We start from the raw sequence: 26,168 nt of genomic DNA on the forward strand, positions 1-26,168 counted from the left end.
GATGCAGGGAAATAGTCCAAACAGAGGAGACTAATTTGCACCTTTGAAAGGCCAGGCAAGAGCTAAATAATTCACCTACTTAGCAGAGGCTAACAAACAGTGATTCTGCCCCCAAAACAGAATTTTTACATTCTGCAGTGATTCAGAGTTGACATGGCAGCTAGCTTTTATCAGAATTTCTGCATTTTCTTTTAGTAATTATTCTTTAACAGCAAGGCCATCAACCAAATTCAGGCGGAGAAAAATAGTTTTAGGCAGGCTGGTTACCACTCTGTTGTTATTAAGAAGATATGTCTTCTCTTTAGGCTTTCTCTGGTGACAGAGGTACTCCTGAAAGAGGTTGCTTTGTAACAGAGGTCATCCTGTGTTGCTGTTAGTGTCCATTAGCAGGAGTGGGTGGGAACATAACCAGGATGCCAAAAGGAATTTGGCTGACAAGGCAGCCTTTAGAAAGTAGCTTTGGCCAGATCATAAGTTCTCAGGATTTTTTAAGAGAAATCAGCCCCAGGGAAGGAAACATTGGGGCTTTACTGGCAGCCAGGTGGTGAGTGTGTGTTTAATACAGTTCTTGCAGTATGTCATGCATTTAAAAACATCTTTCTTCAGCAGCCATTTCTTATCTTGCTGCTGTCCCACTCTACATTGTACTTAGCCAGAAGTTTGAGGACTTTCTTTTTTTTTTAATTAAAAGTTATCCTCTTAAGGACAGGCAGCAAATCCTCAGCAGTTGTCCTATCATGACACTCAGTTGAACGTTGGCCAAAATTGCTGTTTTGTGTGTAGGTGTAAGCAGATGTTTCACTCCATAACTAGTGTCTTTGAGACTTCTAATTATTTTTTCCTCTTCCTGTTGAATAGGATTTGTCATAGGCTCTCACTCTCTCTCTCTCTCTCATATCCATCCAAGAATGTTAGAGCAGAAGCAGCCCCTAAAGCATCCTGTCCAGCATAGTTGAAGCCTTCCAGAGGTATTCATCAGTCAGCTCTGAAAGGATGACAGCTTTGGTGATGGCAAGGGGACGACATAAGGATCCAGGTTGAGCCCTCTGAACCCTCGCTATAACTTTCCCTGCACCGGAAAATCAGTCTCCAACCCCTGTGGACTGGGGTAGAATTGCGTGGGGGTGAACACGTCCCCTAAAACTGCCCCATAGCATCCACCAAAAGGAGAAGAGTGTCCTATCATCTAGCCACCATGGACGTTACCAGCCTATATACCAACATCCCACACCAGGATGGCATCCAAGCCTGCCTTACATATCTACAGGAACAAGATTACAACCCAGAATACAGACCCAAAGATATCACTGAGCTTATACACTTCAACTTCACACAACAATTTCACTTTTAATAATCAACACTTCCTCCACATGATGGGAACAGCTATGGGCACTAAAATGGCCCCACAGTATGCCAACCTTTTTATGAGCCACCTGGAAGAAGACTTCCTTAAGAACTGCACCATCAAACCCTTGCTGTACTTATGATACATCAATGACATCTTCATCATTTGGACTGAGAACCTGCAATCTCTGATTGAGTTCCACCAGAAATTCAACAGTCACCATCCCTCCATCCGATTTTCTTTAGAATACTCCAGCACCAACATCCCCTTTTTAGACGCAATGATCAGTATCCAGAAGGGTAAAATACAGACCACAGTATACAAGAAACCCACAGACCAACATACATATCTGCACAGAACCAGCAATCACCCTAAACACACCAAAAAAGCTGTGATATACAGCCAAGCCCTCAGATACCACCGCATTTGTACTGACGAGAACACCCGGGATTGCCACCTCACCAATCTTAAAAAGGCTTTCACCCAGCAAGGACACTCCTCCAGAGAGGTAGATCACACGTTTGAAAGAGCCACCTGGATACCACATGAAGAACTGCTGCAGTGCAGAAGAAAAACACCCACAAATCGCACACCACTGGTTATGACATATCACCCTTCCCTTGAACCTGTATGGAAAATCCTCAAACAATTGCAACCCATATTAGAAAGAGACCCTATTCTTAAAAAGATCTTCCCAGAGCCACCCATCCTAGCCTTCAGACAAGCACCGAACCTCACCAACCTCATCAACAGAAGCAAACTTCCTCAACACCAGAACACACCGAAAGGATCCAGACCGTGCCAGGACAAGAAATGCAAAACCTGCCAACACATCTCCACCACCCCCACTATTACTACACCCCACAACAGAGCCATCAGCATTCCTGGATCTTACAGCTGCACCTCCAGAAATGTGATATACCTCATCCGATGCACCAAATGCCCTGATGGAAGATATGTAGGAGAGACCAGACAACAACTGCGCACCAGAATGAATGCACACCGGAAATCCATCAAAGACAGAAACACTCAGTTACTGGTGGGGGCACATTTCTCACAGGAGGGCCACTCTCTCTCCAATCTCTCAGTCCTGATCCTCAAGGGAAACTTACACAACACTTCCCAGAGATGAACCTATGAGCTCCATTTCATCAACCTGCTGGATACTAGAGATCAGGGACTAAACATTGTAAAGTATCAAAAATCCAATGTCTATCTGCCTGGCAACTGACTCCCCAGCCCAGCCCAGCCCAGCCCCTGGCTTCTTTACTTTTCATTCCATCCAGGAAGAGCACACACCAACCGCTGAAGCTTCCTTAGCCTGACAAAGGGTTTTTGAACCCGAAAGCTTGCTTAATAACTATTCTCCAACCATTTGGGTTGGTCTAATAAAAGATATCAAATTCACCCAAGGAACCTTGTCTACCTATGTCCTTAGACCAACACGGCTACAACCCAAACCCCTGCTATCATCTAGGACAAACTCTACCTGGAGGACAGTAGGCCAAGCCCTACAGGAGCAACACAGTGCCTCCCTCTCAATATGCAAAGGAGTTGCAAGCATGAACTCCTAAAGAAACTGAAAGCTGTCACCTATACGAGTAGTTCCTGGACAAGAAGAGCTGGCACTCACCAGGTGAATGTAGACTATTCAGAATGGAGTGGCCAGCCTCTCTGGTCACTCTGGCAAAGGCCATTGACTAACGCAGGCAACTCTGTAATGGAATCTATAGGAGTCCACTTTTAATTTAGAGGCAAGATGTGTACAGCCCAACAGGCTGCCCAGAGCCAAGAAACACATCCAAGTGTACAGCTGCACAAATTAGAATCTTTCATTTTTACATACAAGACATTATGCTTTAAACAATCTCCCACCCAGCTCTTTTTATTCATCAATCTTCCCCTTACTGTGTAAGGAGCAGTTAAACACACTTTGAACACCAGGGGATGACTCTCACAGACAGTAAGAAGGAGGAGAGAATTCAATTATACAGATGAAGGGGGGAAAAAAGGAAATTTTGTTGGCCAGGGAAACATTTCCCAATAGAAGATCACAGATTATTCTTAGATTGTTGGACACATGAGTTAGTTACCCCAAAGAAAGACATTGTGGGAGTTTACTGTAAATCAGCTTCTCCATGTTAAGGGCTTTTACCCCATAGTAAATGCAATGAAAACACAGCAAGCTACTTTGCATTTACAATAGGGTAAGAGAATGGGCAACTAGTGCCACCTGAGTCAGGAGGGGCATGTACCCGCCCCCACGGCTGATAGCACTGAATGAGGGGTGGGGGGTCTCCCTGTGGCCACTTGCACTGACCAGGAAGCATGAGCAGTGCTCCTGGAAGCAGCTGTAGTGCTCTAGGAAATGTCAGTGGTGCTTTACTTGGTGCCCCCACTCCCTAGCCAGTGCTCGCAGGGGGGGCACCAGTACTCCTGCCTGCCCCCGCCCATTGCCTAAGCAGGGAGGGGATGCACCAGTGCTCTCAGGGAGTGCACATGCATCCCCTACATGTTGCCACTGGGTAAGAGCATACTTACAGCACTTAAAAGGGATTAGCAGATGCATAAATTCATACCCTACCCAATTTCTTAGCAACTTGTGTGCTGTGATCGTACCTTGACTCTACTAACATTCTAATATGTGCATCTTGAAAATTAATTAGATTTTTTCCTTTTTGACATTTAAAGATTCACTAAATGTCAGAGATGTAAATGATTTGATCTGGGGTGCTGAAATACAAACAGGTAAATACTCATAGAAGTTCTTCAATTCAGGAAGGATGTTGGAAGGCAAATTTAAGGGTCAACTGTACAGCCCATTAGACCTTAGCTCAGAATTGCACTTCTACAGCTGTAAAGCAACTGGGAGAACTGATTTCCTCACTATTCTCAGAGACACAGAGAGATCGACAGGCACATACATAGGGAAAAGAATTCTAAGAAACATGGGCTATATATGAATTAGAGGAAATGGGAAACACAGAAGGGCCGTTCACAGTCTAAGTGAAGTGCAAACTAAAGAATAAAAGGAAAAACAGTAATAAACCTTTAGATTAAAAGAATAGTTGAAGGAAGGAATAAGAGTTAATAAATTACTAAATCTCTTGTTCTCCCTTCTGGATTTGGAATGAAAGTTCTTCAGACAAGAACATAGATTTTTTTCTGAAAATTGAGTTACAGTAAAATCATAGAAAGTCAGCCAGTGAGAAAAAATAAATCAATTCTCTGTTTTGAAGATAATAATAGATACGCTGCATCTTGGGAGGCAGAGGGAGAGAAAAGGAAAAGGGGAGGGCAACATTTTAAAAATAGAAATCACTTTTGAAATAAAACCTCAAGCTTGAGATTAATAATTGTTTATTAATTTTGTGTGCATCTACACGTGCACTTTACTACAGAGTTGATTGATTAACTGTGCAGTAAAGCATCACTGTATATATGTGTGCCAGTATTAGGGCACAGTAAATTGATTAACTCTTCTATAAAATGGTACTGTTGGGGATAGTAGTCTTACACTGGAGTCTGTTACTTCACTGAAATGCACATGTAGACAGTGATAGGGGCTGGTTGGAGCACAAGGGTGCTAAAGTGCTACTGCACAGCTCCACACTTTAGCCCTCTTGTGCCACAGCCCCTTTGCCACCCAATGCTGCTATCTGGAGCCCAGGGATGACCCGCTGAGCCTACTTCCAGCCCAGGGCTGCTCTACCCTGGGCTCAGACTGCTGCAGCCCTAGGTCCATGAGTAAATGCTGTCCCCAGGAGCAGTTAACTCTGGCGCAAACTGTGCTGGAGTTTATCATGTCACCTTAATGGCACACGCAGATGCACCCTTTGATTCTTTATCTACGTGCCAAAAACTACAGCTTTTTTATTATAGGAGCTTTAAAGAAAAAGTAGGGTGGCAAGGAAAGGCATAAGAGAGATTTCTTGCTTGAGCACCCATCAAAAAAATAAAATCCCTGCCATTGCATATTCTCAGAATAGGCAAATTAAAGAACATTAATGAAAGAAATTACTGCATTTTTTTACTGGCACATATGCAAATATGGAAGAATGAGTTCTTATAAAAAAATTCACAAGGTCCAAGATTCACTATTCCCTTCTTTTAAATAAAGATTTTGAAGAGAGAAAGACTGAATATCCTGATGTCTAAAAGACATTTAATGATTGATTTTGTTGCCTGTTTTTGTTTGTTTTAGTCTGACTTCACCATGTCTGGTTTTCTTCAATAAATTTGAAGAATGGCAGATACCCGGTATGGGAGTATCCCATGTAATTTATTCTTTGCATATTTTCTTCCATTGTTAATATTCCCAAGATCCCTACAAACCATTTTTCTAGCTCTGGGGAATTGTTTAGTTTCCAGTTGGCTGCAATTTAACATCCAATGGCATATAGTGAATGTAAACTTAATGTCATTTTTTTTAGATTAAATTTTCCTTTTAAGGGACAGAATCAAAGTTCCACATGAGCCCTGGGTTAATTCTACCACATATGGAAAAATGAGCCAACACCACCACTTACAATGAGCAGTATTTCTGCCATTGTTATTTACTTTATACACAGGAACAAGATACTTTAATTATTCTATTTAGTAACAACATATATACTTGAAGCAACACCTCTATATTTGTAACTATTCTTTTTTCAGGACTTCTCCTCTGTTGTGCATCTCCTGGAACCACCTGAAGAACAGCCTTCAGAATAACCACAGTAGACTAGGGCTACACTCATGGTGTTTGCAATTGTATTGCTAATAAGGAAGTTGGCAGCATATTATAAAATCCCTTGACTCATAATTTGTGATAAATAATCATTTTTAACACTCTGTAAATCAGAATGGACTTTCTTATGTAAATCATATGCTTTTAAAAGGATGACATATGGCCCTGGCACAGACCATCAGAGAGTGGAATATATTTGTTGGCTTCATAATATCATCTAGGGAAGTTTGAATCTGCTCAATTTAGAACAAATTTGACTAAGTATGTGATGATAAAGTTGGAGTTTTAAGTCCTGGCAGACTTTGCCGCCTATTCATCAAAGCATAAAAGATTTAGAAAAAGGTGATATATAATGAATGTCTTGGGAACAGAATGAAAAAAAATAGTGCGTCTGCTTTCCAAAATCCTTCTGTAAAACTGATTTCTGTAAAACTGAATGTCACTGCAGCTTTGTGAGAAGACAGCCCATGCAGGAAGAGCATGGATGAGTAGACTGTACATAGGACTTTTTTTGACATTCCTAAAATAAATCCTGGTAAATTTTTCCCTGCTACATAGTCACTAGGATGCTCTTTTTGAGTCCGACCTTAATAAATGTGTATGCATTACTTATCTGAGTTTCACTAATCTACAGCCACCATTTCAAGTTGATAGCTTACTGGCAGTTCCCCAATACAAAAATCTGTTTTTCTTCATGGCCCAGTTCATAACTTCCCAAGATACCCTAGTACTTTAAGCACCCCTTTTACCAGAAGCACTGTGGATGCACAATACAAACAATAAATAACCCATGATCTTTCTTACTATACATAAGTTCAGAATTGACTAATTTTCCTAGTAAAACACCATAACTCTTTAAATAGCACAAGATACAGGCAGATATAGACAATAATTATATGTGTGTGTGCATTTCTCTGCTTCAGTTTCTTCATTCCTGAATGTTCTTTGGGCTTCCTTAGAATCTTTAAAAAGTCCAGAAGCCTCAACTTTTCCTCCCTCCTAAACATGGGGTCTCCTGTGGTCCAGGAGAACAGGAACAGTTGTTCCTGTTCTCTCTCTCAAATTGCCAATAGAAGACACTATTGGTTTACCAGTTTTACCAGTCCCTTTTGTTTAATGACTCATTAAGTAACTGAAGTCCTACACAACTGCTCAGTTAACTCCCCACTCACTGTTCAGACCTTAGTTCCATTCACACTCTTCAAGAGATTTTGTTTGGATCATACCAATATCTTTGTCCCACACCACTCAGTTTCAACAGACAATCACCAAGCCTTAACAACCCTTATTATTAGCCCTTTGTCAGGTGTAAAAACATCTTCTACTCCCTCCATATGGAGGAAGAACACCTCAAAAAAACCCAACAAATGACTAGTTGTTTGCAATTTGTCATGGATATGTCCCCAGTACCAAACAGAATCAATAAACTGTATGCAGACAGAATCCTTATCATCCTATCAGACTGTTTCAAAGTAAAAAGAGTCTTGCTGATGGGGAGAAAAGGTAGACTAGCTATTTAAGATGTCCATGAAATCTATGCCATATCAGAATACTAGAAGTGCAAGACTGACCTGTCATTAATAGCTTTTGCATGTATGGAGACATGCAACCTATCAACTCTAGCTGGATTTTAATACCAATTAGACAGCAGTTCAGCACATCTGTTAACTTGCATTACAGCACCTAATACAAACAAAAAAGTTTCCCCTACAAGTTAACACTTCATACAATTCCTACAAAAAAGGCAGAATAATCAGTGGTATGATACAGATTTCAAGAAAACTGACTCTTTTAGGAGCGAAAGGGAGTTTCACAGAAATGTCCTGTCCCACTCTTGAAGAGAGAAATCACAAAGAGAGGGGGAGAGATTGTATGTAAAGTACACTGGATCGAGGTAGTAAAAAGACTTCCATAGCTCAATATCTTGATTTACTAAATCCTTAAGTGCTTAAAGTTGAAAGGTGTGCATAACATTTATGCAAGGGCAGGACATGGTTATGCAAAAGTCATTTGCACTGAAACTTATATGACATGAAAAAACAGAATCAAAACAGCAATAGGACGTTAATGAAATAAGATAAAGCAACAAACTGGCATAAAACTCACTTGTTTTCAGTGAATCTATCTTGAAAACACTCTTTAAACCATACATCATTTTTAAAAAGACCTTAGGGAAATAAACAGAAGAAAGAAAGCCAAAAAAACCATGCTACCTACTGTAATTTTTGTTCAGGGTTAAGCCACTTTCTCTGCGTAAACAAAATCTTCCATTTCCCCAAACCCACTTTTGTACGATTAAGTACAGCTGCACAGAAGAGATCAACTAGCTCAAAGATATTTCTAATGGGGAAAATAAAACTAAGTTAAAAATTAAAACGCCAAATGCTTTTCTTTGTGGATTTTTAATTAATAAAAAAATCTGCCAAAATACTAATTAACCAGGGGTGGAGACGCAATACTGAAGACCCCTGAAAAAAACATATAATTTGTTTCATTACACACGCCTGATTGTATGTTGATACATTTTACTGAAAACTTGCCACAACTGTCTTTTCCTTTATATATATATAAAAAGTTATGGTTAGGTTAATGTTATATATATATTAAAATGCTGTGGTTAGGTTTCCTTATATATAAAGGAAACCTAACCACAGCATTTGAAGTATTCTCCGGCTGATCTGTATTAGAACCATGAGTATTTAATGAGGGCTATAGGAGGCCTATATATAAGCTCTTCTTTCTCAAAAGACATCAGGCTCTAAGGGTATTGGCAATGGTGGACATTTTTCATTTGAACACTATTTCCAGAGACTATTTTTCACTTGAAGCAATCCATCTCACTTAGGATGCACACAGCTGTTCTTCATTTAATGGCTTCCCCCCACCAAAGGGATTTTTAAGCATGCATTTGGGATATTTTCTATGATCATAAACCAATGAAAAGCATGACAAAAAAGGGAAAAAGGCTTCCTCTTGCTTTCTGGAATTGATAACAACCCCACATTTAATCACTGCTCGTACATTCTTTAGCTTTGTCAAAACAGAATTTCAAAATAAGGAGAAGAGCTGTTGAGAAAATTTCAGCCTCCATTTTAAAGATATAACAAGAGAAATCCAAATAATGTATAAAAGCAAAATATTAGAGACTAAAGAGCTGCTTTTTCTCCCCATTTCTTCTTTCAAAATCACTTGTTTCCAAATTTCAGATGAAAAAACTACATAGCTATATTCCCTAATCAGACTCTTGTAGACAATGGAATATGTGCAATGTTCAAGAGAGGTGTCATAGGGTAAGCTCTTCCCTTTACATAGGATTCTTACTAATAAATGGAGCTACTTAAAATAAACAGCCTCCTTCAAGCAAATCTCTGTTTCCAGCTGCCTACAATTTAACACCTTTAAGCATACAGTAAAGATAAACTTAACTCCACATTTTTATGTTAAATTTTTAAAATTTACTAAGACTAAGGGGGACACTCAATGAGAAGCCCTAAAAAATTAAAATTCAACCTGGGGTAAAGTCCACCGTAGGCGGGCTTTCATAACTATTGTAAGTGAGCACTCAAGGGAGTAGGCAAGATCCTTGAGTTTAGATAAAGATTGCTAAATACTAGACAGGAGCGGGAGTGTGTAAAGGTGTTGTGCACTGCCTTGATCTTCAGGATACTCTGCCAGTTCAGCTGCAAAGTGCTTAACTTGAACTGGCCACTGATGATTTCAAGGTGCCTGTACAGCTGTTTAACAAAGGTATAACTTTTTTTCCACATCTACACACCCAATAGCTAGCATTGAAAAGGTTGGAGGACATAGTCATGTGGGTGTCTACTCTCTATAGAAAGTTATTTTTCTGCTGGGGATCCTCTTATGTCTGGTCATAATGGCTTTAGAGCCACTGGGTGTGTCTACATGAAACGCTTACTGCGCGTTAGCCTAATAACGCTGTGCAGTAGCATGTCATGGCAAAAATGTGCTAATAGCCTGTAAACTGTACTAATAGCCTGCGCGGTGTTATTAGGCTAGTGTGCGGTAAGCATCACTAAATAACTGTGCTGGCACTGTTGAGCAGGAACTATTTACTGGACATTCAGTTAGTACTTCATTAAGGAAGTACTAAACTAAATGCACAGTAATTAGGGCACATTAATGAACATGTAAATGCACCCACTGTGTACTAGTAGAGAAGATTAAAGCTGCCTCAGTGGTACAGAGCTATGCCAGTATATTATTCCAAATGCTACTAACATTCATTGCCTTGTACTTCTAATTACTTAAAAGAAACTGCATCCTATTTAAATAATACCACAAGCTAATATTCACTGCTTAGATAGCAGTTCTTTGCTTCATTTGGAACTATGAATACAAATTTCAAGATGGATTAGCTATGGTATCTATGGGATATATATTGATGATATTTTATTCTTAACCATTGATGGCCTGTATATGAACATTGTATTGTTCTCAGAACAAGTTTAATGTTTGAAAATTCTACAAACCAAAAGTTTCAAGCCATTATCTATCATAAGAAATGCTTCCAGTGCATCTCAAACAATAACAATGCTTTGAAAGGGTGCAAACAAGCATTCACTGGACCTGGATTAGGTTTAGGCAGTTTAGTGTAAGCTGCCAAAACCCAAGTTGGGATTCTGTATGTGCATTTGCTGCTTGATGGGAGTAGACTTGGGCGGCCAGAGGTAAGCTGAGGGGGTTGACAGGCGAAGTGGTGGCATAATCAGGGAGGAGAAATAGCTTGGTCACGGAGGTTAAAAAAACACATCTCTGGAGCAGTGGTGAATGCTTGGGCCTTCTCAGCACTGGAGATGTTCTGTGAACATGTTCAGACATTCATAGGCCAGGTTAACATTTACTAGGTCAGATTAACCCTTTACTGATCTAAAGTTAGTTCATCTCAAAGGTGAACACCATTTTTAGGGTGATCTAAGCCCTGTGAATGCTTGTACAACGTGGCATTTAGATCAGCCTAACCTTGGATAGAACAATCTAAATGCAATGCTTCTATATACCTGAAGTGTGCTTTTATCTGCTGCTTACCATATATTTGGCCAATTATTTTTATGGAGTTAATTCTGATAAGGTGTCTGATTTAAAGGTATATGTTTGAAATATTTAAGACCGGAACATTCTGAAATTTCCCCGCAAATAGTTGGCAAGGTTCTTTGAGTAGAAGTGATATCTTTCATTAGATCAACCAAGTAAATAGCTTTAATTTATAACAATGAACTGAGAATTACTCTCCTAGAACAGGAAAAAGAAAGAAAAAAAGAATAAACTACAAAAAATGGAATGTATACTTTATTCTGCTGTTCTCATTGAAAAGGTGTATATCCACAGGATTTCCTAAAATGTGCTCTTAGACATCATTTTATAGAAAAAGACTTTTCCCCTTGCTATAATACAAATCTGAAGAGTTCTGACAGATATATCAGGCAGAAAGCTAGCATCTAGCATTCCTTTCTTTCTCTTTGCAACTCTTCTATAAATTCTTTTTAATCAGATATTCTTTAATAGTCAAACAAAGCTGAAAGCCTTTTCTTACTTTTTAATCAGACTCAGTAGAATATATTCTCCATTAGAACTTCCCTTTTGAACTCTTCGTGGGGCACATCATCACAGTAAGATTCAGTCCCTGCCCCAGAGAAAGAAATTAGCAAAATAAGATCCATACTATTTCCTTAAAATTAATCTTTTTCCTGGTTCTAGACATTCTGAGACATCCAAGTACAGAATCCCACAGACAGCCTTACTAGGAGAATGAATAACAAAAGAGTAACCTAAGCAAAGAATTAAAAAAATAAGGTCAGCAATGGGATTTCAGATCCTGTACATTTTAGGGAAAATGCATTAATGGTTAAGTAGTATGTATGTGTGTGGAATAACTTAAATAGAAGAAAATAAAAATTGCTTTGAGAAAATTGGGCCATAATATAATTAACATATAACATTTACATACTTGAATGTTTATTTGTACTATGCAATACAAAGACCTTTCTGAGGCTAGGCCTATAGCAGTGACAGGCAGTTTCAGGGTCGTTCCTTTGAGAATTAAAATATTGCAAAACATTTTCTCAGCAAGTTTGCAATGTGCTTATACATAAATATAATACAGATATGAACTTAAAAGATGGAGTGTTTAGAAAATAGATTTTTTGGTGCATGACAGCTGCAGTAATCATAAGAATGGCCATTTACTAAGACAGATCATAGGTCCCTCGAGATCTGCATCTCATCTCACACAGTAACAAAGAGTTGATGCTAAAGGGGAAGAGTGACCAGGGCATGGCCAGAATTTCCACTCCTATCCAGCTCCCCTACCTGCTGTTCCTATCTCCCTTTCTGATTCCAGTATTCCGAGGTTTATCCAAATACTTATTAAGTGGTTTATTCACTTATTAATGTCAATTAGTATGTAACTAGGACATCATATATTAAGCTAAAAATGTTCTGTAATGGGGAGATCCTCTTTATAACCTAAAATGGGGTGTACAAGCAGCGCAGGCAGGCAGCCCATTTTCCAAACATTTGTGAGCTCAGATCACCACCAAAGTGTGTAGATGACTACATTATATACCAAAGGACATGTCCGCACATGCAGGCATGTGTACTTGCAGCAGCTCAATTAGCGGCGGCACAAATTTATGCCAGAGATTTGTGCCTCAGCACACATGCCTGAACATGCACTTTGGTGTGGGGCAAATTGTGCCACTTGGGACAAATTGACTTTGCCCACAGCTCCTCCTGGATCTTCAGCCAGGGGGAGCTAGAGGCTCTAGACTGCTCTGCTCCTTGCACCTGTGCCAAGGCCCCAGCAATCCCCATGTCATTCCTGGGAAACCCTTGACTGGGGCTCAGGGACTGGGCTGAGCAAGTCCCTTCCAGGCCAGCCTCCCTCTGCACAAGCTGCTCTAGATGGTTTGGGGGGGGGGGGTCAAAGACCGGCTCTGGTAGCCTCTCCTACCTGAAGCGCGCTGCCATCCCCCACCCCCGTCTCTCTCTCTCTCTCTCTCTCCCTCTCATACACACGCACACACTCCTGCTGCCACCCCTGGCCTATCACATGCACGCTAAGACACAGCTGCCACCTCAATCCCCCCCAGCCCACCACCCACCCCTGCTGCCATCTCCATCCCTTCCCCCAGCCCATCACACCCTCTGGGACTAGGAGCCCTCCCCCCACAGCCAGGGCTGCATTCCCAGCAACAGTACGGGCATGGGTCAGGGTGGCAGTTGCTCCTGCAGCTGTGGCTCCCACCAGCAGGTCCTGTCCCATCTAGCAGCTGGGCATGTGGGGTCTCAGATTTGTGAGGGCATGTGGGGTTTGGGGTGGTGAAGGGGGGTGGGTGGGAAGCTTGGGGTGTGTGGGGGGTTGTGGAGGTTTGGGGGTTGATGTAGGGGTGGGTGTGGGTTTTGTGGATGAGCTTTGTGGGGGGGTGTGGAGCTTGTGGGTGGGTTGTGGGTGTGGGGTTTGTGGGTATGTGGGTAGGAGTGGGGGATTTGTGGGCATGGGGTTTGTGGGTGGATTGTGAGGGGGTTCATGGGTGTGAGGTTTGTGGGTGGGATTGTGGGGTAGATTGTGAGGGGTTTATGGGGGGACTGTGTGGGGGTGGAAGAGACTGTATGGGAAGAGTGGGTCCCCTGCTTCCCCACCCCCCATGGCACACAACCACCCCTCAGAGCAACAGCAGCCAGCAGTGGGCCTTCCTGGCACTCATGGCCCATTGCAGGCAGAGCCCCCTGGCAGTGCATGGCACTGCCCGAGACCCAGGGACTACATGTGGTACATGGAGCTGGCCCGCCCTGCTGGTTCATGCCTTCAGGTAGAATTGTACTGGCTCCTGCCACCACCCAGGGCTCCTGGCACTGCAGGCAGGAGCCACGCACCATCGAGCCAGGCCAGCTCCTGCCTCAATTTGGCAGGCATGTAGAGGTAGGAGCTGGCCTGGCCTGATGGTACACAGCTGCTGCCTGCAGTACTGGGAGCCCCAGGAGGCAGTAGGAGCCAGCTTGGTCCTGTCTGAAGGCATGCACCAGCGGGCTGGGCTGGCTGTGTGCACCACATGTCGCTTTCAGGTCTCAGGCAACATAGCGCACTGCCGGAGGACTCTGTTTGCAGTGAGCCATGAGTAATGTGAGGGCCCACTGCTGGGTGCTGCTGTTGCGGGGGTGAGGGATGGGATAGGAGACCCCCTCGACAGTTCCTCCCTACCCCCACAGTTCCCCCACCCCCATGTCTCTGCTTACTGGGGATAGAGCCTGGGTTCAGGCCACTGCTGCCAGCCTTGCCCCCCTTTTATTTCCTTCAGCACACTGAGGCAGCATGCTGGAGCACCAGGGGTATGCAGCAGGCATAGAGAGACACTGGCTCAGTGCTAGAGCATCTCCTTGGGGGTCTCAGCCTCCAGTTGCTTCAGGGCATGCTCTAGGAGCATTTCCTACACTGCTTCTTTCTACTGCGTTTCCTTTTGATAGCAGGATTTCCTGGCATAAGACTTAGAGTCTGCACTGCATATTTGCAGTGTGGGGAACATCTTTTCATTTGTGGTGTGCCTCCTATGTTTTCTTAAACCGCTCTGAGATACCAGAACATGCGCATGCTCACTCATGTGGATGAGGCCTAAGCATCAATCTGGCCAACCAAATGCAGGAGTTGGCTAGCCCCTTATTTGGAAATGTGGTCCTACCTCCAGCTGCAAACTTGTCACGTCCAAAAAAGTACTTTAAAAAAACTGATATGTTGATGAAACTATATAGAACTCTTTTATTGAATATCTTCATTATGCCACTCTCTTCACTGCCATCACATCACTGAATATTTCTAAGTGGCTAATAACAGAGATCTCAATTTGATCTTATGATTATGACAAAGGGTATGGGAGTTACCCTTATGAAAACTGTTTGTATAAAAATCATACACAACAGATATTACAAATATAAGGACATGACTAAAATAGACATAAATTAAACAAGTTTCTATCCAGATTGCTCTTCATAATAACTCAATCAGGACAAGTGCACTGACTGTCATTAGCAATCATATACTAGCTAAATTTATTTTTGGAACTTGTCTTGGATCATGCAGTTGTTGCTATTTCTGATTTTACCTAGGGCAGTAAATGCTTTTGAAACTTAACCAATTTCTCCTCACTTTAAACAGAAAAAACAGCCTTTCAACAAGGGTTTCAATTAATTTATCAAATAGCATAACTATATAATATATTTGATTATACTCCAAGATGGAAAGATCTCTTTAGGCAGGCAGCTGAGTTGTGCAAAATTCAGACTTTCTCCCTATAACCCAATATTTTGTACAATCTAGTGTTAAATGTCTGAAGTGATGGGGCTTACCCACTACCATCTCAGACACTGGACATTTCAGCTTAAAGTATGCACTAAGTGCATTTTTATTCCAATATATATTTTCTTGGGATGCTCTAAACAATTCCATTCTTGGGATTCACACACTTCATAGCAGCTGAAGTGTACACTGCATCTCCTACTGCTCATTCACTGTAACTCCATGCCTCCATTTATTTTTATGGATTCTTTCAATGTGACCTCAGAGTACCAAATCTAGCATAACCTAGGGTTTTTCACACACTTTTGCATCTTGGAAACTCACTAGCTGAGCGAGCTATCAATGATACTTATTACTGCTATCTTGTGTTTTGGAAGTACTCGCCATTAGGGGTGTGTGAAGCGGGCAGTATTCAATTTTGATTTGGATTTGGCCCAATTTGGGGGACAGCAATTCAGATCACTGTCCTGATTCGATTTGGCCAAATTGCCAAGTGAGGGGGTGGGTCCCCTGTGCTCTCCACGGCAGGCCCAGAAGTGGACTGCAAGTACTTCTGGTCCACTTCTGGGTCTGCTGCCAAGCACACAGGGGACCTTCCCCCCCCCCCCCAGCCCCATGCTCCCATGGGATGCTCCATCCACCCCACCATCTCAGCATTCATGAACCACGCCTGGTACCTCAAGGTACATAGAAAAAAACATATAAGGCTGTTTCTATGGCTGAGTCATCAAATCTCTCCAAACCTCTTTGAATCGAATCAGAGGCTTCCGATTGGATTCAGAGAGATTAATGGGTCTCCTGATTCAATTTGGATTTGGAGATTCAGCTGCTGAATTGGGCCAAATCTCCTTCAAATCGAATCAATGACCAAAGCTTCACACAGCCCTTCTTGTCATGTGTTAAGTGATTTTTAAAATGCATATGAAAAGGAAATGATATAGGAAGAATGGCAGTATGCAACACAAGGAAAAATCATAAAAATGTATGCATACAAATCTCCCTCCCTTAAATAAATAGGAACTGTTGTGTGGTAAGACTTGAGATACACAAGAGGGGTACAAGGAAAGGAAAAGACAGGGTGACGGTAACCAGTTGTTTAGACTGCCTCAAGAAGTTGAGATTTCAGCTGTTTGTTGTTTTCTTTATGTAGACCTTTTCAACAAGCTCTATTTGAATTATGCTTTGTGAGTGCAACACCTTGCTGTCATCAGGAATTCAGAATTGTTGCCTAATATAAATGAGAAATTTGATTAGAATAGTTTCTTTGGCTTGATTAACTGGTGTCTATGTTGAATTTGATACATTTAATTTTTAAATTGGTATGACTTGGCTGCCTGCTTTTTTTTAATTATCTTAATTACAAAATTCACAAAAGGCATACATTTTTCTCTATTTATATAGCACCTATGAGTTAAACCTGAGATTCCAAAGGAAAAAAAAATTGATGAATTATATTACACCATTAATAAATGATAGCAAGCAAGAAATTATTTAGGATAAGCTTTACTATTATGTTTTGCTCCATAAAGATTGTGCTGTAAGGGATTTAGTTCCTCAAAATGACCTGCACACAGATTGTACTTAGGGTGCCTAGAGTTCATTGCAGTTCTGGAGATGATAATGTACTGACTAATCCACTCATCTAACTAATTACATAAGTCTTCTTTAGCAAAGATGGCAGCAACATAGTACAAAGCATTTAATCATTATGAAAGATTAATTGGAGGATTAGCACATCTGCTGCACAAGAGTGTTTATTTTGCTGGGACTGATAATGAATGCATGTACTGTTTAAAATTAACTTCTAAAATAAATCAGCCAAATTCCACCCTTTGTTACATTTGAAAGCCCTAGTGGCTTCAGTAAAAGTTAGAACCTTTGCTAGGGTATAACAGAGGGCAGACTTTGGTTCACAGACATCCGCTGTTTTGTATAAATTCAGTATTTTTCTTTACTACAGTATAATTATATTTTGAATCTTGCACACTGTGACTGTGCTTGGCTCATTCCTGTCACGTTTTCTGCTTACAATGCACCCTTCATTCTTGCATCCAATTTTACAAAACTGTAAATGAAAAAATAGAGCAATGAACTTTTACTATAGTCAATTATTAACTTGTGCAACCTCACTGGTCTTTTATCACTCATTACTACAGAGTGGATTCTTCTCCATGTTCAACCAAAGCTAGATAAAAGACAGGGAAGGGTGGCACCTTAGTGCGTGTCCAGACAAGCATGCACTTGTGGCACGCAGTGCCACTGTCCTATTTGCAGCACCACAAATCACATGTGCCACACATGCAAGCATTCACCATACTGCAAATTTGCAGTGTGTCAGAATTTTCTGATATCAGAAAATCCTGGTGTCAAAAAACCCACACCTGAAAAAAGGCGGGTGGGCACATGTGGGGTACTGTGCACTGCCTGAAAACAGAGCCTGGCAGCCGGAGCCACACTCCAGCTACCAGCCATACTCTGTGTGCTAGATTGCCGCCACTGGAGCCCATGTGCTGGCCCCAGCCTCCCATACCCCACCAGGGCAAATTGCTGTGCGCCAGAGTGTGCATGCAAGAGCATTTCCAGAGGGCAAGTAGCAGCAGCACACTTATGTGCCACTGCTATTTGTCCCCAAGGAAACACACATGCACACTCATCTAGACATGTCCTTATAGACTAACTTCTATCAAAATGGAAATTCTAATAAATAAAGTTAAGAAGCAGTCAAACTCTGGTGATTCTTGATTAAAAAGAGAAGCTGAATAACAGGCTGCAGGTGAGATCACCCATTTCAAAAGTTAGCACTGCATGCCTTCAGAGGCCAATAGCAATTTCTCCTATTGTATAAAAAAAACAGAGGATAGCCTTTGCTTTTCTAGCAAACCGTGGTCCTCAGCATGTTTGCAACCGATTATTTACTTGATGTAAACTATCTGAAATAGAAAAATAATGTTATAATAATATTAATAACCTGATGTCTTCTAACTCATCCTTAGTTCATGGTTCTCAGAACAATACAAGATCATAGGAAAACAGTGATGGAAGGGACTTCACAGGGTCATCTAGTGCAGCCCCTGCTCAAGGGAAGATCATCCCTGACTAAACCACCCTACCCCACGTCCATCTAACCTGCTCTTGAAAACTTCCAAGAGCAGTTTGTACAACTGTATTGTACAATTTCTTTAAGTAACTTTCTTCAGTGCTTCACCACCTCTCATAGTCAGAAAGTTTTTCCTAATCTTCAACATAAATTTCCCATGATGAAGATTATTGCTCTTAGTTCTGTCCTCTACAACCACAGAGAAAAGCCCATCTAAATATAGACATTGGATATATGACACATTATAACCTGCCTGACATCTGACTCCCCAGGTATCTCTCCACTTTCATCCCCCTTCTCTCTCTCCCCCCCACCCCTCGCCTGTCTCTCACCCATTGACTCCTCAATCTACATTTTCACTGACTACCTGTCTTGTATGCATACCAGCCCAGCTGCTGGCTTCTTTACTTTTCATTCCATCCAGGAAGAGCACACACCAACTGCTGAAACTTCCTTAGCCTGATGAAGGGTTTTTGAACCCGAAAGCTTGCCTAATAACTATTCTCCAACTATTTGAATTGGTCTAATAAAAGATATCAGATTCATCCAAAGAACCTCATCTCCATAGAGATATACAATGAGCCCTTCAGGTATTTGAAGACTGTTATCAAATCCCCACCTCAGTCTTCTCTTCTCTAAGATAAATCACTATAGTTCTTTCAGCCTTTCCTCGTAAGTCTTGCTTCCCAGCTCCCTAATCCTTTTTGTTGCCTGAGCTAAACTCCTTCCAAACTGTGCACATACGTCTTCAAGTGTGAAGCCCAGAGCTGGACAAAGGATTCCAGGTGAGGACTCATCTATTGTGAATAGAACAGAAGAATAACTTCCCATGATGTGTAAGTAACACTCCTTTTAATACATCCCAGTATGCTGCTGGCTTTTTGGTTTTCTTCAGGGTTTTTTTTTGCACAATAAGAGCATACTGTTGGCTCAAATTCACCTTAAGGTCTACTGTAACCCCTTGGTCCTTCTCTGCAGTATTGCAGCCTAGTCACTTATTCTCCAGTTTGTATTTGTGCATGCAATTATTCAGGCCCAAGTGCAGGACTTTGCACTTGTCCTTGTTGAACCTCACCTGATTAACTGCAGATCATTCTCCAGTTTATTCTGGTCATTCTGGATCCTAACCTTACTCTCTGGAGTATCTGCAGCTCCAACCTACTTGGTGTCATCTGCATATTTGCTAAGCATGCACTCGATCCCATTACCCAAATCATTAATGAGTATATTCAACAGTACCGGACCCAGGACAGATCTTTGAGAAACCCCACTTGATATCTCTTCCTAACCAGACATTGGGCCCCCCCAACTAGATGTTGTGATATACTTTAACAAGCTGCATACAGACAAAAAGACAGGCTGAGCACAGCATTTTATCCAGATCTACATGACATTTTGGTTTTAGCTGCTCCTTTGTAACTGAAGTAACAATGCTCTGAAATCAATTGTCACTGACTTTTGTCCTTTTTTCATTATGAGGTAAAAGTCTTCAAGGGATATAAATCTCTTATCTATCTGGACATGGTATTAGCTCAGTACCATGGCCTATGGAACAGAATGGACCAATTGCAACTGCATTATGGTGGCCACTGGTAGGACAAGACCCTGCTGTACACATCAAATCTATTTAATACTAATTAATTTAATATTTCCTAGAATTAATTATATTAGTTAACCTATTTCATCTATAAATCTCAAAGCATTTCACAAAATTGAGTACAAATCTTATCTCCATCTTATAGAGGGAATAATTGAGGTCAAGGGACTTACCTGAGATAACTGAGCTGGTGACAAGGCTGAGACTAAAATTTAGGGTGGTGATTTAGGGTGGAGAATCAGTGGAGATTTTGTCATGATTTCAATAGTACTAGGATTTAATTCTAGGTTTCCTAACACTTTTCACTGGAGCATTCACAGTACATTGCAAGCACTATTTTATACCTTTAAATACCACTTCAGCCATTTTGTAGATTTTTCTTTGAAGTCTTCCAAAAAGTTCATTACAATACACACTGTAGTTTTCAAGGTTTCATTGACAAAAATATGGTGTTTTTTAAAAACATTACTCATATTTCATCACTGGAAATATAAAGGATACTTTATCTCTGTAGCACGTGCCATGAAACAGAGAAACAGAAAACACTGAATAAGTGATTTTTGTAACAATTTTAAGCCAAAATGTCAAAGAATTATGAAATGTTTCCATTTTGTTTAAATTAGTTTTCATGGCATACCACAAAAGTAGACACAGTCACTGCATGTGAGGTTTTGGATAGCCAAAGTAACCACTGAAGATAAATTTTAACCTACCTTTACAAAGCCTAAGCACTTAGACTCAATACTTGAAGAATAAAGACAGTACAAATCACTGTCAGTGAACATAGGAGCCCCCCTGACTCCTTCATGCTCAGTGCTGGAATACCAACTTCAGACCTACTGCAACGGGGCTGGAATAGAAGTCATTTATAGAATGTACATGCATGACAGCTCTGAGGGATTTGTCCTGGTGGTCTCTTCACTTGTGTCTTCAGCTTGACTAATCTATACTCTCTTCCCCAGCATGAAGCTGACTGGCCATTCTGACTATACATTTTCATAGGAATGGGAGATTAATGAATGAAAAGTCTTCCGTTTCCTACATGCACCTAGACAATCTTATTCAATAGTGATAACCGAGGGCCAAATTCTGTGGTCAGAATAAATATTATTAGGAAATGGAGTATATTTACTAAGTGGAGGTAAAAGGATGAAATATTTTTCAGTGCAGTTTGGCTGAAAATTTTAAGAGGCCAGATCGTAAAAGCCACTGAAAAAAGGGTGATGTGACATGTTATATGGAAATAGTCAAACAACCCTGTACCTTTTTACCTTCCCCAGGCACTCTCTAACACTTTAAATATGCTATTGAAGGATAAGTTTTCTTAAGCAGTGCTAGAATTAACATAAACTATGAAATTATATTGTGCATTAAAGTTAAAACAGTTTTGTGCTACATCAAGTTTTATGATGGAATTTTGTAAGCAAAGGATTTTGAGCAACAGTTTTTCCCTTATACAGGTTACGTTGTTTGTTTCTTCCTGTTTATGTATTCTGAAAAACTGAAAGAAAATGATAGGGATGCAAGATTATATAAGTCCAATTACATCTCGATGAGTAATATGATTCATTCTTTTGAAATTCATTTGCATACATAAGCTGGAAAGAAAAGGAATGATACAGAAATGTAAACTGGATATTAAGATAGCCAATGACACGCACACATCTATTTGGTTTTATTTCAGTTAAAAAAACCCTCAAAAATAAAAACAAAAAACAAACAAGAAAAAAACCCCGGATTTATTAGTGCCAGTGAATGTTCATAGTAAGGTAACAGAAACTAAGCTATTTTGAGTAGCAACCTACATCAAAGGATATCAAAATAACATTTCATTTTAACTTGGTTCTTGCTGACTAGAAGTCCTCATTGTCTGCCTGTGAGACCTTTAAAGGAAAGTTGCTACAGTCGAACACAGTTCTGATAGAACTTGGCACATAAAGAAACAATTCAACATTTCATCCATACAGCACTTCCACCCTTCTAGAGCACTCATTCGAACATACTTACATAATGCATATACATCATGACTAAAACCATGTCTGGCTTAAAGCACATAGAATAGTTCATTCTAAAAGTAGCATATTTCTACATCAAAGCAGGTCAATGTATTTACAGCAGATGCTCTAACTCTGCAGATGGGTTTTGCTTGAAGTTCTCTTTCTTAGCATACATTAAAATGTTCAATTTGTCAAATTATTTATCAAATTAAAGATGTATCTACAGGAAGATCTGTTTGATCATGTGCAAGAATTCTAAGGCAATAGTAGTAGTTGTTCGACAGGACTAGTGCTGCCATTGCAATGATCTTTTCATAACGCTTAATAAGTCTTTATTCTTCAGATGCAGCCAGGCATAGTGAGACATTCATGATCCTTAAGTTGTTGGCTCAAAGGTCTAAAACTTCTTGGTTTTGTTTTTTTTGTTTTTAATGTTCATGGAATAGCACCATAGAAATTATCTTTCAACGACACATCCTGGGTTTTTGTTTTGTTTTTATGGGGTTTTTTGCCATCACAGAAACTCTTATTCCCAGAAAACAAATGCTTCTGTTCTCTCAACTGTTTAGGAAGCCTTTCATCAGCTGAAACAGAGATTTAGCTCCTTCACAAACTGGCCCAAAGAAATATAGGTTAGCAGCGGTTACACTTTTACAACTGAAAATAAAATCAGTAAGTGGAGTTTTAGATGACTCCAATCATGATTATTTCTGTTTCCCAATGGACAAGGATTTTGTTATATAACAGGCTGATAAAGTATGAACTCAGTCTCTTTTTAGGCTCAGTGCAAGATAAAAGCACATCATCAGATATACCATACTTAATTAATAAACCCAATACTTTCATCCCTTTATGCTATCCAAATTCCAAGTATAATATGATGACGTATACAAACTTTCAGACATTTAAAGGTGTTAAAACAAAAATGTTCTAAAGATCAGTTGTGTTTCAGAGATATGAGTTTTCCAGTTTCTACACACTGATAGGACGAATGAAATTCCTAAAATTTACAGACCAACTTCAGAAGAGCCTCTCATTTCATAGCTTCGTTTTTTTGTCTTTGCATGCACTGTATCTTAGATACACAGCCACCGCAATTAGTGTAAGATATAAAGACAGCATTTTGAGTATGTGACCTGAAGGAGCTTTGTCTTCTAGACATCAGACAATTGTCAGAATGAAGAGCAGTCTGCAGGGTCACTTCCCCTGGATTTGGCTGATTGACTCTACAGGTATCTATGACAAATGTCAAACTATGAACAAAAGCTTTTATAGTCTTCCTGCAAGGATGCAATGCCCTTTCAACAGCTTTGTAGAGACAGTCAAGGATGGATTCCACACATTGTCATCATGTCCATTCCACTGGGATCCCTGAACATTTCTTTTTGAACTGAGATGTTTCTGGTCTCATAAGATTTCCTTTCAACTGAACTCATGTAATATAAAATGTTTGTACTGATAAATTCCATCAAAAACAAACTAAACAAACATACACATTTTCCTTTTTTCTACTGTGTTCTCTCGTCCTGTCTTATTTTCTGGAAATTAGGATCCTGCATTATTTTTTGATGTGAATGCTATCTTGGTATTTTATACTTTTGTATCGTATATGAAATCCTTTCTTGTTGATTGTATCATCAGTATGAAAGTGGAGTAAAACAGCATCCCCGGCTGAATAAATTTCTTCTGGGGGCTAAAATAAACAAGCAAATAAAATGTTTTTGTTTTTTTTCTTCCCCACACCAAGGTCAACTTGTTCTTGTTCAACCAAGACTTTCTTATGGGTATTTTATTTCTCATTAAACGACATAACTTAAATGTCAATGTGTCTAGAAATATCATCCATAGCTGACAGACAGTTTACTCCAACAGTTCAAGGTCTTGCTCTTACAGTGCAAAAGTTAGAGGTAAAACACTCATAAAATCATAAAACATTTTTAGAGGACTAATATAAAATATAATAACATAGGACTGGCTATATTGGAATGGTTCCATAGTGTGTATTATCCACCATCACATCTTTGGCCAGAAAAAGTTATTTCAGAAGAAGGTGGAAGAAACCCAACAGCAAGTACATGTGAGAAAATCTCCTCCCAAATATAAAATGCCTAATGAGGTCAGCCACATATTTATAAACACATGCATAGAATATGGGGATAAAGTAAGGGAAAGTGTCATAGGTCTTAACCACAGGAACTGTATGGTCTCCTGTTAGGAGTACAGGAAAATAGTGAATCAAGCAACAGTGAAGTTGGGAATCACAGAGAAGACAAAAGACGTGTCTACACCTCTGAAGCAGCAAGTCCTGGCCAGGCACACCCAAGTACACCCCATCCATCTACTCCTGACACACATGATCCAAACTAATGGCTATTTCTATAGCTGTTTTTGAAACCTTCCTCTTTTTAGGGGAGCATCTGAACTTCCGGGAGGCAGCCAATGTTGAAGTATCTTCACTGACATATTTTTGGATTTGGTGAGTAAACGTGGAAACCAGGGCACACTGCTACCAAGGGGCAGACCAACCCAAAAATGCCTCTAAAATCTGCAAAAATGGTTTAAAGTTAGGCTGAGTCTGTGCCATTTTAAAATAAAATACCTTACTCTTCAGTAAAGAAAACTTATGGTAGGATAAATTTAAGAGCAGAAAAAATGTAATTTTAAACTTCTAAAAATGTTTTAAATCATTTTCTTAAACCAATTTTAATTATTCCTGTGATGACAGGTCAATTCAGTGGCTAGTGATCTCTCAAATGCTTCCACTGGCCCTTAAGGTTTCTATGATTAAATTCTCAAATGGGAAAAAATGTATCTTCTTATAGCAGGTAACAGCAAGAATGGGTGAACTGACAGGCAAAACCAGGAAGGATGTTAGCCAGATGCTAAAACAGGCCATAATTAAGTCACTGCTATCATGTACCTGAGTCTACTTGTAAAGTCTACTCCTATTTAGCATAAGGGAATTAGGCCCAGAGGTGTGACATAGTTGTGCCACTGCTACTTGTCCCAGGGAACATGTATGCATGCAAGCTCTGGGTCATGGCAAGTTGCCCCAGTCAGGGTAGGAGAGGCTAGGGCCACCACCTGGGTTGGCCCCACCAGCCTTACCTGGGGTTCTGGGGGTCTCCCAGGCATAGGAGGTGAGTAGTGGGGGCACATGCCCCCCTGAGACTGGCCACCACCACTGGCTGACGTGGGCGGCAGCGTCTGCAGGAGGTCCCCCCCCCCCAGCAACACTGCCGGTGGCAGCTGCGGGCAGCCTCCGCTCACCGCTCACTACTATCAATACTGAAGCCAGTGGCTGCGGGCTGTCTCTGCTCACTGACACTGACATCAGTGGCTGTTGGTGGTCCCCACTTGCTGCCATGGTGCCCCCCGCAGTGTTAGGAGGCACCAGTTGTTCATGCTCCCAAGGCTCCAGCAGTGGCAATCTGGGTGCACAGGGCCTGGACTGTGGCTCCAGCCAGCCAGATTCCAGTTTTTGGCAGTTCATATTACCACCATGTGCGCCACCATTTTTTTCAGGCGTGGGTTGTTTTGACACTGGGATCTCCTGGTGTCAAAAAAAGCCTGCTCTGCTGCAAATCAGCATTGCAGCAAACACGTGCATGTGCAGTGTATTCAGTTTGCAGCTCCGCAGGTGGGTCTGTAGCACTGCAAACCACACATACACACTTGTCTGGATGCGCCCTGTGTTACAGTCCCATACCTTGCAGATCTCTCCCAGTTGTGTTGCTATTTAGTGTTCTTGAGACTGAAAGTTATTGTGCAGTTAACATCAATTTACTGTTTGCCCTTCCCTACTGTAGTGCAGGTATTTTTTCTGTGGTAGTTTTGTGTAGTCATACACACACACACACGATATAAAGTGTAAAGAGCCATAGTTTAGGCTGAAGTGTTGGATGTATTGTCAAGACCCTCTAGATTTTATGAATCTGAATAAGATGTGTACATTTAATTCTAATAGCTTTTGATGATCATTTGCCTATTTAGTGTGTTTTTAAAATAAGAAATTAATACACATTTCAATAAAAGTATGCTTGTTTCAAGCTTATATCAGTCTTAAATCGAATAATGCCTAAGCCTCTAGCAT

The 26,168-nt window shown here is 40.6% G+C and overlaps 1 protein-coding gene across 4 annotated transcripts in view; it reads right to left on the reverse strand.

Moving 5' to 3' along the window:
* The window catches only part of TLL1 (tolloid like 1), a 280,326-nt gene that overhangs the window by 15,099 nt on the left and 239,059 nt on the right, over window positions 1-26,168 (reverse strand). For 3 of the 4 annotated variants that reach the window (XM_014611599.3, XM_019481422.2, XM_059721902.1), the window contains one exon: window positions 21,803-23,768. The exons of the other annotated variant lie outside the window; for it this stretch is intronic. In XM_014611599.3, the coding sequence (XP_014467085.1) occupies window positions 23,634-23,768 (135 nt within the window). In that variant the 3' untranslated portion in view covers window positions 21,803-23,633. Of the gene's footprint in view, window positions 1-21,802; window positions 23,769-26,168 lie in introns of those variants that run through there. 4 annotated transcript variants of the gene reach the window in all.

This window comes from Alligator mississippiensis, chromosome 2, assembly GCF_030867095.1.
Source record: "Alligator mississippiensis isolate rAllMis1 chromosome 2, rAllMis1, whole genome shotgun sequence".
Classification (NCBI taxonomy): Eukaryota; Metazoa; Chordata; order Crocodylia; family Alligatoridae; genus Alligator; species Alligator mississippiensis.